The sequence below is a fragment of the Cyprinodon variegatus genome, unplaced genomic scaffold (assembly GCF_000732505.1).
Source record: "Cyprinodon variegatus isolate N-32 unplaced genomic scaffold, C_variegatus-1.0 Scaffold1573, whole genome shotgun sequence".
Classification (NCBI taxonomy): domain Eukaryota; kingdom Metazoa; phylum Chordata; class Actinopteri; order Cyprinodontiformes; family Cyprinodontidae; genus Cyprinodon; species Cyprinodon variegatus.
This window is the reverse complement of record NW_015152026.1, coordinates 87,279-101,289: the sequence shown is the minus strand read 5'-3', so window position 1 is coordinate 101,289 and position 14,011 is coordinate 87,279. Positions and strand designations below refer to the sequence as shown.

The following is a 14,011-nucleotide window of genomic DNA, read 5'->3' as shown; positions in this document are numbered from 1 at the left end:
ACTTGCAAGTGAAAAAAAAAAAAAAATATATGAGAAGTGTGGAAGATTTCAATATATGCTGTGACAAGGTGACTCATGCAAGTGTGTTGGTGGCTAAAAGCATATAAGGAGAACTTTCTTTACTTTTGTTAAGTTGTAATCTAGTTAAAGGATAACCCTGGTTTATATCAGCCTGCAGCAATTCCCATTAATATGACTCTGAGTATGGCAATGACTCTGCACTTACTGAACAAAAATGACTCATTATCTTTAAAATGGAAGAAAAATAATTAAATTATGAGACTCGTTGCATGTCATCAATTGGGTTTAAACAACTAAATGTACGGTTCTATGTATTTTTTATTTTTTGCCACAAAGTAAAGCCATGTCGATGGGAAATGCACCATTAATAGCATATTTCTCCTTAAATACTTTGATCCAAACAACATTATTCTTTAACTTTGGGAACTTTTTAGCACAGATATGGCAATTATACACAATGGCTAAAAAACAAAGACGAGTATTTAAATTATTTCTAATGCTCAGATCTGTTTGCTGCCATACGGAAAAAGGTTTCAATTCCATGGTTTTTATTTATCAACACAAAAGGTGCTAATGGACACATTTAAAAGGGAGAAGATTCTTCGGCAAAATAAAATGCACCTTTGCTGCATCCAAACTATATGAAGTAAAGGTTCCTTTAATTAGATCCACTGGAATAGCAGATTACCATCAGAGCTCTATCAAAGCCTCTATCATGTCCCAGCAGATTTACTCACTCTAACATATTTGTTTTTCAGAAATGGGAAGAACACATATGCATGTTTTAGAAGAACTGCCAAGAGAAAAAAAAATTTTGTCTAAAAATATATAATAAGACACAACTTGGAAATACATCTTCTTGCTACGTACTAGACAATAAAAGAATGGAGGGACTTAGATTTCCAAAGATACCGGTATATTTAAATGACCAACAAGACGTCTGGAGCCTCATCATTTTTGAGACATATGGGAAAACATTTTTTGGGAGGGGATGATTTGGGCTCATATTAAAAAGCAATACGATCTGAACATTTTGTTGACCAAATCGATACTCCACAAGCTGAAGCTCGACAACTCTGAAAAGTTTTTTGTGTGTAAAATCATGCATGGGGCGTACTTAGTATTTTTAAATATAATAACATAATATTATTTTGGCTTTATGAGTTTTCTCGTATTTTAATTACAAACATGGAGGTATGTGTTGTGTGTTTTTGTATATTTGATACCCCTTTTCAATAATACCAGTTCTTTTGTCCTGATCTATAAAACCCTGGAGGCGTACTTTCTCGTTTTTTTAACCATTGTACATTTCAAAAGTCTGTACATTTCTCTTCAAAACAAGTTCCACCTCTAAAAAATCTAGAGAGCTGTGCTGGGGTTTAAAATATGGATTTGAATGAACTTTACATCCACAGAGGAACCAAAATGCAGCAAAATGTCTGAGACAGAGATGAAATCTGATGCATTTTTTCAGTGTATTTTGATAACCTAAAATATTTGCAAATGCAGAAAAATAATTTACCACCCATAATTCAGAGGACAGCTGAGAAAATACACCTAGTTCTGCTGCGATAATAGGCTGTGATAGTATTATTTTCCACATCATCAATCTTTCCATCACTATTTCAGTCCAAATCAATCCCTTATAGGCCACTTAGGTAAAAGAGTTTATGCAGCACAATCATTTCTTTATATGATATGCATTCCCAGTTAGAATTAATGCTTGGCAGAGGAAGGTTGGATGATTATGTTGATCTTCTATGCATATAATAATAAAAAAAACACGTAAATATGTACTACATGTACACAACATTATCATTTTTAAAAATCAATAAAGATATCAAATTAAAAACAAAATATAATCAAAACATTGTGAAAGATTTTGAAAAGATTAGAAACAAAGTGAAGCAATCTGTTCTGCATCAGTTAAATAAAATACACACCTGCACCTGAATGTGCTTTGTTAATTTATAGTTAATTATCTTACATCTCTACTTCCTATGATACAGCAGATTCATTTTAATTATTACAACTCTATGAAAGGACAGAGAGAAAAATTATAAAAATTCCAGTTGTTCATATGATCTGAAACTAAGTCAAGAGGTAGAGCTATAAAAACATAATTTCCCTGCAACAGGAAAGTATTATAGTAGTCCGGTACATATAAAATAAATCTGAATGTGTATATATATATATATATAAAGAGATGACATGAAAAAGTGAAAGAGATGGGATGGCACTCCATGTTTAGTGAGAGCGCTGCAACATGTTACTGTGAGGAGGGGCATGTGGAAGGAGTTGCATAGATCAGTAGTAAGAAGTTACATGTAATCAACCAGTGAGACTGTGACCTGTGAGAAAGATGCCAACATGATGGTGAAGATGGAAGAGGTTAAAGTCCCTATTTTTCAAATATCCCTTTTTCAGTTCTAGTGATTTAAAACAACAGTCTTCAAATCATGTAGGAAACAAAAGTGAAGATTCATATAAAGTGGGTATAAGACAGGAAGCATTAGGTTGATCCTCTAGAGACACGTCTCTGAGCCCCGACCTCTCCAGTAATAGGTGTCTTCATCTTCAGGGTCCATTTCTATCCTAATCTGAGGCACTGTCTTCAGCGGGGTCGTCTCAGGGCTGCAACACAGAGATATTAAAACTATGGAGTAATATATATATAATATATAATAATACTATAATAATATATACTTTTTTTTCATTCTAGGATAACCCTAACCCTAGGATTTCACATGACGAAACATATTTTAATTGAGCTCATCTTTAACCTTTTGATAAGATGATCTAAATCTAAATAAATTTGAAAAAAAAAAACACACTACAGTTCCAGCACTGTCAAACGAAATTTTAATAGTAATGACTGTGATTATCTGCTGACTTTTCAGCATCTGCATCAGTGTTTCCCAACCTTTTTTGACTTATGTATGCCTTTGTGAATTTTGTCTTACCATGAGTACTCCTCTCAGATTGTCCAAATGTGGATCGTACAATAACTGATTATAAAATAAAAGTTATTTTACGTAATCTTTTAATTTGTGCATTTAATTCTTTTCATTGTATTCTTTCCATCTGAAATTAAAAAAATTAAGAAGTTAGAAAGGAATCAGAATAAATTAAAAATTAAAAATGGAATACCTCCATTATAATCACATTTAAACTTGAAGAACTTGGAAAAAAATAAAGAACAAAAGTTATAGTCAGATTGACTTAATTATTTTTACTTGTTTTCATCAAGACACTTGAGCTGTTTTGATGAGCTCCTATAGCTCAGTGTGAAAAACAGCTGATCCCAGGCTGTTCTCTACATCTAGTCTGTTCCTCTGCTTGGTTTGGATAAGTGTCAAAGCTTAAGGTGAACTCAAACATATAAGAAAAACTTACTTTTTGGTTTATAAAATTTTGTTTAATTTTTCAATTTGCTCTATTTTATTTTACTACCTAGCCCTTAAAAACCCTTAATATGTATAGACTGGAGTGAACTGTGCTACACTCTGAAAAGAAAATGCAGCTCAGAATTTATTGCTTCAATAAGTAAGAATTAATTGGATTTAGTTTTCCCAATGTAATTTATTTTACTTATAAATTTAATTAATTAAGTTGGATCAACTTGATTCAATTACTTGTCACCATTTGAAGCAATTAATTTACAGTAAGTTGGAGCAGCTTTTCTTTTTAGAGAGTAGTTCATTGATGACGTCTGCAGACAGAATCACAGGCATGGCATTATTTAGCCTTATTTAGCTGATTCGACCTTTAAAGATCAGACCAATGTTATGCCAAAGCTGCCTGATGACCTTTTACAAGCATAACTGCTAAGTCAAAAGATGAGAACGCTGCAGCTGAGTTTTTCATGTTTTCTGTTTTCTCTCCACCAGCTTATCTCTTCTATTCTCTGTTGGCTTCCTCTTATTTCTTTCTCACCTGGATAAGTAGCTGTCCTGGTAGAAGCGAAGCTTCTCAGCACGATGTGTGTCGATCAAGGAATGACAGGGACTTCTCTCCTGGGGGGAAAGAGTGAAAAAAATACCTGTTCTGAGCAGGAAGTTACTTAATGCGGAGAGCTCATTAGTTCAGCTGGAAGACTGAAGGGCTGTGCAGGTTTTTATTCCAAAGCAAACATGCAACAACAATAAACACTTAGAGCCCAGAGGAGAGAGGGGACAGGGAAGTTAGTTGCTAACTGAGTTTCCACTGCGTGCATTGCACATATTTCATGGGTGGATTACAGAAAAAGCCTTAAATCTTTATAAGACTCATATCCTGCTGATTTGTGTCAAAGTTTAACAAATGGTTTCCTTAAAAACTGTTGTTTAGTTTTGCAGAAATGTTGATTTATGGTTAGAGTTTTAAATTAACCATTTAAGTCACTTATTCTGTTTTAATTCAGGTAAATACATTAAGATGCAATCATGTCTATAAGTCTCAAGTCATCTTCTATTTCATGATACTTTAATGCTAATGAGCCTTAAGATCTTTCTCAGTTTACTATGGATATTCCTCCCATTTATTTCTGTTCTAAGCCACTTTAAAAACCCAGATAATTAAATCAAGTTAACATCAGACCCATTCCCTCACTTCACAGCAGAGGCTGTTAGAAAAAGTTAAAAAGTTATTTTATGTGTCAAAAAAGGTGTGGAACTTTAGATCCCCTATCTTTTAAATACCCAGATCTAAACACCTATAAAATCTAAATAAGTTCTCAACTTTGGAATATGAAAAGAAAACATTTCTAATGTGGTTATGAAATAAAGAATAAAAAGTAGTTTTACTAATAATTCTTCAAGTCTTTTATTATCAATTAATGAGTGTTTAGCGTTTAAACTTATTGTGTTTTTTTTTATCCATATAGGAGCAAAAACATAAATACAGGCTAAAACACAAACATATAGCCTCATAGGTTAAGACTCCGGATTTATATTTTTAGTTGTAAATACTTTCAGGGTGTGAGGTGGGACATAAGGTCTTCCAATGCATAAGAAAACTTGTTAGGTTGACTGGTCGCTTTAAAGTGCTCTAAGCAGTCAGTTTATGTGTTGGTTGTTTTTCCTGTGTTTGAGTACCTTGCCTCTCAGCCTGTAACCTCAGGAAAAAGATAATTTATGAAGGAAAGAGAAGAGTACATTTATGCAGTAAGAGGTAAAATATAGTCAAAAAATGTCCAGTAGCTAAGCTGAGAGTTTTATAAAGGTTAGGCAAGAACTTTAATGTAAGCCTTACACAAATCCTAATGAAAGTATTGCCTTTATAAAGTAATTATATAATTAACGCTATCATATTTAATCTATTCAAAATTAGGAAAAATAGGAATGAAAAAAAGTCTAGCTCAGGTGTGCAGAAAAATAACACAAAAATCCAATGTGTTTAAGCTAATCAACTGGATGATGACTGACCACATTGATGTAACATCAAGTGGGACTCAGGGTAACAACAAAGGCAGTTGAGTGTGTGCTCTAAAACTCCTTCAAGTTTGAATAAAATATACAGCTTCCCAAATGGATGAGCTGAATACATTTAATAGTTTCTTGGTCAGTTGAGAGAAAAATGGATCAACAGCCTCATCCTTCGCTGTGAGCAGTCCCAAACTGATACAGATATCTGTTCTCTAAGGTCAGCTGATCAGCTTCACCTCAGTATTTCTACAGACTGAGCATACATTTAGAGGAGAACATGTTTTTGCTGCAGCCGCTTCCAAACTGTTAATGATCTGCCCTTAGAAATTGAACAGGCATCTTCTCTGTCTATTTTTAAATCCCTCCTGAAAGTCCAGTTTTTCACTCTGGTGTGTGACACCCTGTAAGACATTGGCTTTTACTTCTTTTCTAACTCATTTTATTTAATTATCCCAGATTTTGTTCTTATATCATTTTAATATGTGGTCTTTATCTCAGTATATTGTAATGTGTGTTTTAATTTATATTTATATACATAATATAAATGTTAATATATTTTACCAAATATGTAATATTTACATTTTTCTTGGTTTATATTTAACTTATTCTAACTGTAATGCACTCTGGTCCTGTACTGATTTTTAAAGGTCTGTATAAATAAAGCTGAATTGGGTTGGACATAACGAATAAAGAAAGTCTCATTGCTTGGAATAAAAGCACAGTGAACTGAAGAGTTGATTGCAAATGCTTTTTTAAGAGATAAAAAAAACTAACAGTATTTAAATAACAACATGTGAAGTGTTAGGTCAAGCAAGAAATTAAATTGAAGCTTAAAAAGATTTAGACACACCAAAACCCCAAGCAGCGAGCAGGTTTCATGCATTATTTAGAGACATTGCAACTGCATTAAATAAAAGCATTAATAGCATGTCGACACAGTGAGAGAGAAGAGTGAAAAGCAAAAACCCAACAGGACACCATTAGAAACATCCAGTGAGAAAGCAGAGCAGAGATAAGATAAGTCAAGAGAGGGAAGACTTATTTTTCCCTCCAGTTTCCCGGCGGTTGGGTTTTACTCACTGTCAGAGGTCTTATCACCTAAAAAGGGCTCCTTCTCCATGATGTCCATGGGAATTTTAATATTTGGAACACTCTCATTGTAAGGATAGTCAGACTGTTGGAGAGAGGAAACACATCCTCAGACAGGAACCCGCTGTCAGATCAGGTAGGTACCGTCAAAAGTGTTATTTGCAAGGCTAGGGTTAGTAGGGTTATGATCCCCCGAAAAATCTTTTCCATTAAAAGTAACGCCCGGACACCCTACCCCCAAAAAAGTAAATCACATCACTGCGATTCACATAACTTGCAGATTTTAAAATGTAATAAAATTTGTCATTTTTCATCTAACTAATAGCATTAATCTTGCAAACTGCAGAAACACTGAATGTCACCACATGGGTTTTGGCTAACTCCAAGGTATAGTTGTACAGACTCGATTGCTGCCCACTGCATCCAACATGATGACGACTTAAAGGAGAAAGAAAAAATTGTTTTTTTTTTCAGATGCAGAAAAGCAACAGGGCTACTAAGTGCAGCAGAGCAGCACTGTAAATGTATCTAGACAAGTCCAGAATGTCTGTTCAGACTAGAACCATCAGCCCACCTTATTCATCACCTGAATTACTCTGTGCACTTCGAACAGGGAAGCTCAAAGTGAAGGTTTACTCTGAGCATCTTTAGTGACATGGATTTGCATTATGATGTTAAAAAAAATCAGGTCCTTTACTACAGTCAAAAAGAAAGAACCTAAACCTAGAATAACTAAAATATTAAAAATGCTTTCATCCTAACTGGGAAACCTTAACACAAAAGTGCAAAACTAATCCTTCCTCTTCTTATTCATCCTTAGAATCCATAATATTCAATAATTTTAGAAATAAAAGAGCTTTTCTTAATATAAAAAAATAAAAACAAGAAGGTACTGGCAGGACCAGCCATACCAGAACGTTATCAACAATTATCATCCATCCATCCATCCATCCATCCATCCATCCATCCATCCATCCATCCATCCATCCATCCATCCATCCATCCATCCATCCATCCATAGCTGAAATAACTAGACAAGAAGGTCTAGTAATTTCTCTGCCTGAGCCACAAACTAAAGATCATGTCCTTATACTCTTACTGTTGCATTAAAGGAAATATATATGTCCGGAATCCAGTTTTTGTGCGTTATTTTTGTGCTTCCTTTTCTCCTCCACCAGGTGGTGCCCCGTCCTCATTGGGCCTCCCTGCCCACCTGCAGATGTGGGACCATTATCTGGAGGAGTATTTAAGCAGTGGACTGTCACTACCTCAAGGCCAGAGTGTTTGCCAATTTTGGGTACTCTAGCCATGCTGAGATTCGCTGAGTCTACCTGAGTCTTTGTTTCACTGAGCCTAACTTTGTTTTTCTCTATGCCTTTCGGCAGGAAGCCATCCTGCAAGCTGGATGTTTGGCCTTCTTCCCCCGGAAGGATTGTTTTGTTTTTCACACTGAGCAGGGGATTAACCTCCACACGTCTCGTTTAAGTTCTCTGGGAATTCCAAGTTGCAGTCCACTCTATTGCTCCTCCTGGGCCAACGAATGTCTACCTGTCCACTCTCCAACGAGTCCCCTCTTCTCTGGATCAACCTACACTGACTGGATTTCAAAGTGAGAGAAGAACCCCCCTAGACGTGAGTCCCAGAGGTCTGACCCCTTTTGGGTCAGACCTCTAAACACATGACAATATAAATCATTTGCAAAGTAAGGATTTTTTTTTTTTTTTTTTCAAATGTTTCTTTTTGGGGTAAAATACAAATCTGGTATTGTGCTGCTTTCAATGCATCTATCAACAGAATGTTAGCAACAACTTTCACCCAATTGGATTTCTGAGGGAGCAAAAGTGGTAAATGATGATGCATGGGCCATAGGCCAATAAAGTATATTTCAAACTGAATGTGATTTATATGGACCTAGAGTAGAGAGATATCCTTATCTAGTTGAAACTGATGCTACATATTGATATAATTAATCCATTTAGGATAAGAACTTTCTTTAGTTATACAAAGTCGCAAAAATTACAATGTGCTTTGTAATATGCTCTTCGAGGAGTAGAGCAAAAGATTTTCTATTACAACATCCAGCCCTATAAGGCAAGAAATTGGAATCTGTGAGAATGACCACAGATAGTTGGTCAGCTTGACAAAAACAGCAATAGTAAAAAGCCTGTAGATTAAAAAAACAAGCCTTTGCTAGAATGAAAACTCTTACATCCTCAGCATCACTGTCCAGGCTGCCACAGTTCTTCTTTTTCTTCTCATCCTCCTTCTTTTTCTTGTCTTTCTCTGGGATGACATCATCCAGGTAGCTAAGGTCATGCTGGGAGAATATGTAGTCCATGGCTTTCCTGACAGCCACCAGAGCAAGAATCTGAAAACATGGGAAACAAGGGATGGGACAAAGCTCATGGGAAAGAAAACTGGAGTATATCTCTAATATTTGATTTTCTTTCTTTACCATCACTGGAAAAATGATGGCTGCCACAGTGGACTTCAGGATCCAGAGCATCGCTAAGCAGAGAATCTGCAAGAAGGTGAATACGTGGACTTTCCTGAGGGGAACGTGTCTCAGGTAAACCAGATCTGGCTGATGCTTGGCTGGCATCAGAAGCAGCTTCAGACGATCCATAAACTAGATAGGAAGACAAAAAAATACACATAACTGGCAGCTCTGCAGGCTGGAATAATCAAAGTCATTGATATCTATATGGCAGCTTTTTGCATATACTGTATGTCTACAAAAAACAACATGTCCAACTTTTATGGGTCCAAATTTTAAAGAACAGTACCTGAACACCGTTAAGAGAAGCCACTCCCATGTACAAGAAGACTCCATACAGGACTGGCATGGGGATAAACTACATAAGAAATACAAATAAAATGTGCATAAATATACAGTAAATCTATATATATTCAGTAGTAGACTTTTAATAAAAACAAGTTACCACAATTCTCCTGGTTTTAGCTTCATTTAAATCATTCCAAAATTCCATTCTCAGTTTGACTATTGACAATCATTTTATTTCCTTATTCTAAATGCTGCTTGATATCTACCCATGTATAAAGTAAAACCTTGCAATATGAGATGAAAACTCACATTTAACCAAAAAGAAATCATAAGGTGAGAACGTGAATAAAGAGTGTGTTAATGCTGCAAACTATTTAGTAGATTACCTTTAATATGGGAGCCATGAACACACTTAGTCCTGTTAGAACGAATACAAGCACTCCAGTGACCCTCTGCTCTCTGCAAAACAGCAAAATAGTGGAATTTCAGAAAAATAAAAGCTTATAGTTTTGATTAATAACCTAATGACAATAACAAACCACACTGACAATATTTTAACAGATTGTACACGTTTTTGCTTCAAATTTTCACCAATGCTCTACAGACAGCAGAAAAAGCAGCATTGTAAAGTTCAAAGCAGTTTATTAAACAGTTTATTAGTTCAGCTGCCACATCAGGGTGCTGTGGAGGACAGCACACAGATATGAAAACAAAACACAGACCATCCAAAAACAGGAAGAACATGTTCAATTGGTGAATGATAACGTCTACAGAACAAATCACCTAACTCTACAATAAAAAAATCATTTAAAAATCTAGATTTTTCATTCATGTCAGCAAAGACCCATCAATTGAAAAATGGATCAATCTGAAACACTTTTTTTTTATATATATATATATATATATATATTAAATTGAGCATAATATGTGGCTACCCTATGGAGGTCAAACAGTGACAGTGTGCGTATTTAGAACTGTCCATTTGGTTTGATCTGACCTCATCAAAAAACTAGGATAAGAGGAAAATGTTCTTCTTAGCCGACTGGGTAAAGGGACTTTTTGGTATGGCTAAACTTGTGACTGTAGTTTTTTTCTTTTTTAAGAAAATTGCATTTTTCTAAGTTTCCCCTCTTTCTCTGATACTTCCAAAAATGGCAAATGCCTTCAAATTACTTTAAGTGCTTATTCAGAGTGTTTGTCTCCTTCCGTGATTGTTGCAACGAATATTTAAAGTTAATAAATTCACATCACTTAGGTTCACTTTCTCACAGAGACTTTTAGATGGGGTGAAACTACATCATGCAGTTGGAAGGGATTGCTTTGGGGTATTGCTCCAGTACTGTACATATTAAGAGGAGAGAAAAAAAAAATATTGAAGAAAAACGGCCTTCTTATGTGGCCTGATAAATATAGCCCGATAAACCAGACTAAATGTGAGATTAAATGTGTAATTTAGTCTCGCCCCGATGAATGAGACATCGGAAGATTGTTGATGAGAACAACCCGTTGGTTTTCAAACCATGTCTGTATCAATTGGCCAACGCTCTGACCAATGAGCACAACAGACTGTGACGTAGTAAGCGAGACAGAAAGCTGGTAGGGGAGTGTAAACAAACCGCCTGTCGGTAAAACGGCGAATACGTCCTTCTTAAAAATGAATGAGCGTAGAGCCTCTTCCTGCTCACGTTTCAACGAAAACCCCAAGTCTAATCCTTACAAAACTGATTCAAAAGTCAAACGAGAGCTGTTCAATAGTTGTTGCCATCTTCCTTGTTGTGTTATATCCAGTGTCGCACAGCTTTGTCGTCATGCCCTCAAAACCCTGCCCGCTTAGCATCCAGAAATTCAAAACACATCTCTGCGTTGTGATTGGCCCACTAGTTCTAGGGCCTGGGGCATTGATCGAGGCTAGATCACTCACAGGCATAAATCATTTTGGCCGCTGGCAGGTGGGGCTAGTTTACTAGGCTACTTCTTATGGAGTCTTTGTTACTACATTGATGTTCAAATGTTGTTGTGCATACGGATCTCTTCAATACATCATGCAGCACCACAAGACTCTTTCTTCTTTTTTAAAAGTTTTCCTCGCTGTGGTCTGTCTGAAAATGTATTTGATGATTAACAAAAAAAAAAAAGAAAAAAAAGTCCCAAATGTTACATATTTTAGTTAGAGAGGCAAAGATGGCAGGAAGGTTGATGCTGGGGCTCAGTGGAGGCCAGGATGAGGCAGAGCCAATAAGAACAGGGGGATTAATACAATTGTTGGGTTTGTTTGTTTTTAAATTGAAGAAATGTGTCAGACTGTAAGACTGATGTAAGACTTGTTCCTCAGAAGAGACATACTGTGAATTTGTTGTTACTGAGATTTAACTTCCTTGTTCTCACCTCACACCCAGGAACTTGGGCTGCTCTCCTGGTGCTGACGTTTCAGTTTCCATCTTCAGACTGTCGATGTGGGCGATGGAGATGACGGTGGCGGCCACATACCACGGCAGGCCCATGAAGGAGCAAACCACCATCAGAACAGCCACCAAGAACAGATCCAGATGGTATCCTGACCCTTTCTGTTAAGGACAACAAACAAGGTTAAGGATCAAGAGCATGCTTGGCCATGGTCAGTAGGAAAGACCAGCTGCAGATACACACGAACATGAATCCCTGCTAACACCTCCCTTGATTACAGAGCCGATTAATTCAGCATAAGAAAGCTTTCTGTGTATTCAGCAGATACGGTTCGGGTCAGGATTACATCCTCTCATCACAATCATTAATGTAAATTTATGATTTATTGAAAGGCATTTTAACAAAGTCTGACAACAGTCAAAGTGAATTGTAGTATGCACCAACATTGTATGGTAGCCTGCACTGGAAATGATCAAAAACTAGATAAGTATTTTTTTCTTAAAATAAGCGTATTTGTTCTTAAATTGATGAGGTTAAAGAGACATTTTCTGTTGTGATCTGGCCTGTTTGCTCCCCCTTAATTGGTTATTTCTCTCACCTGTTATTTTCCCTCCCTGCCTCAATTATAATTTATTCTTCTTCGTCCTGTCTCGGCTACCCTCTTCCACTGAGCCTGCCTGTCTGCACCTGATCCTGTTCGTGACCACCTGGTCATGCTTCTGGTCCCAGTCAGACCCTGAACCCTCCTGGGAGCCTGTGGATGCCTCGAAGTCTGGATCCTGCCACCTGTTTCTGTTCCTGCCTGATCTGGATTCTGCCTGTTCTGTCTGTTTCTGTCTGTTCTGGATCCCTGACCAGGATCAGCTTCCAGCATGTCCTCTGGAACTGCAGCACTTGGGGACATTCTAGGACTGGACTGTTAAACCAGGTAAGTGGCCAACTCAGATAATCATCCTTTGCCAGATGATCGTGGTCACTTACCTGTGTTTCCCCTGCAGAGTGTCTATGATTGAGCGGTGCCCCGTTCCCCATCCTGCAGTGTCCGCAAGCTCCGCTTTTGTTTTGTTTGTTTAATAAACATTTTGAACTTTCCTACTGACTGTCTCTCCTTGAATACTGGGTCCCTCTGTCCCCGTGTCATGACATTTTCCAGATGTAACAAGACAATATATATTTCTAGTCTTTAAATCCATGACTTACTATTTTATTTTAAGAGTAAAAATGCATTTCCATTGGCAAACTTTCTCATTACACATTCAAAGTAAGGGTAAATAAACTTAATTTAAGACATCTTGTGTATTTCAAGATAATTTTTCCAGTGGGACTACTGTGGTCGATGTGCTGACAAGTCATGCCACAAGCTTATTGGTAGGAGCAAAAGATTGGGAGTGAGGACAAATATAGGCAGCTTTAACCCTCTTCTGCTTGTAAGAAGTTTCAGACTCTCCGAATTACAGAAAATGCACAATAAATTCAAACTTGTGCACCAACTTTTTAAAAAAACTGTGAAGCTTTTGTTTTGTATTCATTCCACTTTGGAGAACTAATATAAACCCTGAAGAGGCCAAAATGATGTGAGGTTTGTGCTAATGGTATATCAATGTATATCAACATTGAACAAAAAATGTAGATAGAAAACCAAAATAACATACTCAGGTTCAGGTGGTCTACTGAAAGCTGTAGGTTGTTGGATTTCGACCTGAACTATGATCAGTAACAGTCCTGTCACACCTTGACGATTTAGCCAGCGTATACCGACATATGAAAAATTTGGCAAAAACGCTGCCGTACGTTGGATAGGTTATGGGTAAACAGACAGAGCAATTACGTCGAGAAATTTTGAGGTATGCCAGGGTATGGTCATACGTGGGGCATAAGTTACAGGTAAGTTATTTGATTGTTGACACACTTTAACTGTAACTCATAAGTCATGGGGTCCAGCCTATCCAAAACCTATGAGTAACTTGTGCATAACTTATGCTTAACTTATCAAGAACTTATCTCCATTGCATATCAACGTATGCAGGTGTATTTGACGTGTTCCGGACAAGCGCTGAATGTGTTTCTAACTTCTTGCTACTGTTTAATGGTGTATTGGCAACGTTTTGGTATAAAAGGGGGTTCAAAGGAGGAAACCGTCAGTACTCCTCCAGACTTAATGGTTAGATGTTCCAAAAGAGATGGAGGATCCAGCAAGGCTGAGACGGGTATGGTGGAAATCTCGAGCTGCGTTTCCCCATCAGATACGGTTTCCCCTGCATCTCCGCACAGCGCAGGCGGCATGATTCACCCCGTAAGCGACAGGAAA

The 14,011-nt window shown here is 36.9% G+C and overlaps 1 protein-coding gene across 4 annotated transcripts in view; it reads right to left on the bottom strand.

The window, feature by feature from the left end:
- Positions 1-342: 342 nt before the first annotated feature.
- Positions 343-14,011, bottom strand: part of LOC107103955 (electrogenic sodium bicarbonate cotransporter 1-like) — an 84,780-nt gene continuing 71,111 nt past the window's right edge. For 3 of the 4 annotated variants that reach the window (XM_015403827.1, XM_015403828.1, XM_015403826.1), the window contains 8 exons: positions 11,686-11,864; positions 9,687-9,759; positions 9,302-9,370; positions 8,971-9,144; positions 8,725-8,883; positions 6,507-6,600; positions 3,958-4,037; positions 343-2,655 (listed from right to left, as the gene is read on the bottom strand). In XM_015403827.1, coding sequence (XP_015259313.1) covers positions 3,994-4,037; positions 6,507-6,600; positions 8,725-8,883; positions 8,971-9,144; positions 9,302-9,370; positions 9,687-9,759; positions 11,686-11,864 — 792 coding nt within the window. In that variant the 3' untranslated portion in view covers positions 343-2,655; positions 3,958-3,993. The remainder of the gene's footprint in view (positions 2,656-3,957; positions 4,038-6,506; positions 6,601-8,724; positions 8,884-8,970; positions 9,145-9,301; positions 9,371-9,686; positions 9,760-11,685; positions 11,865-14,011) is intronic. The other variant, XM_015403829.1, reaches the window with a different exon arrangement.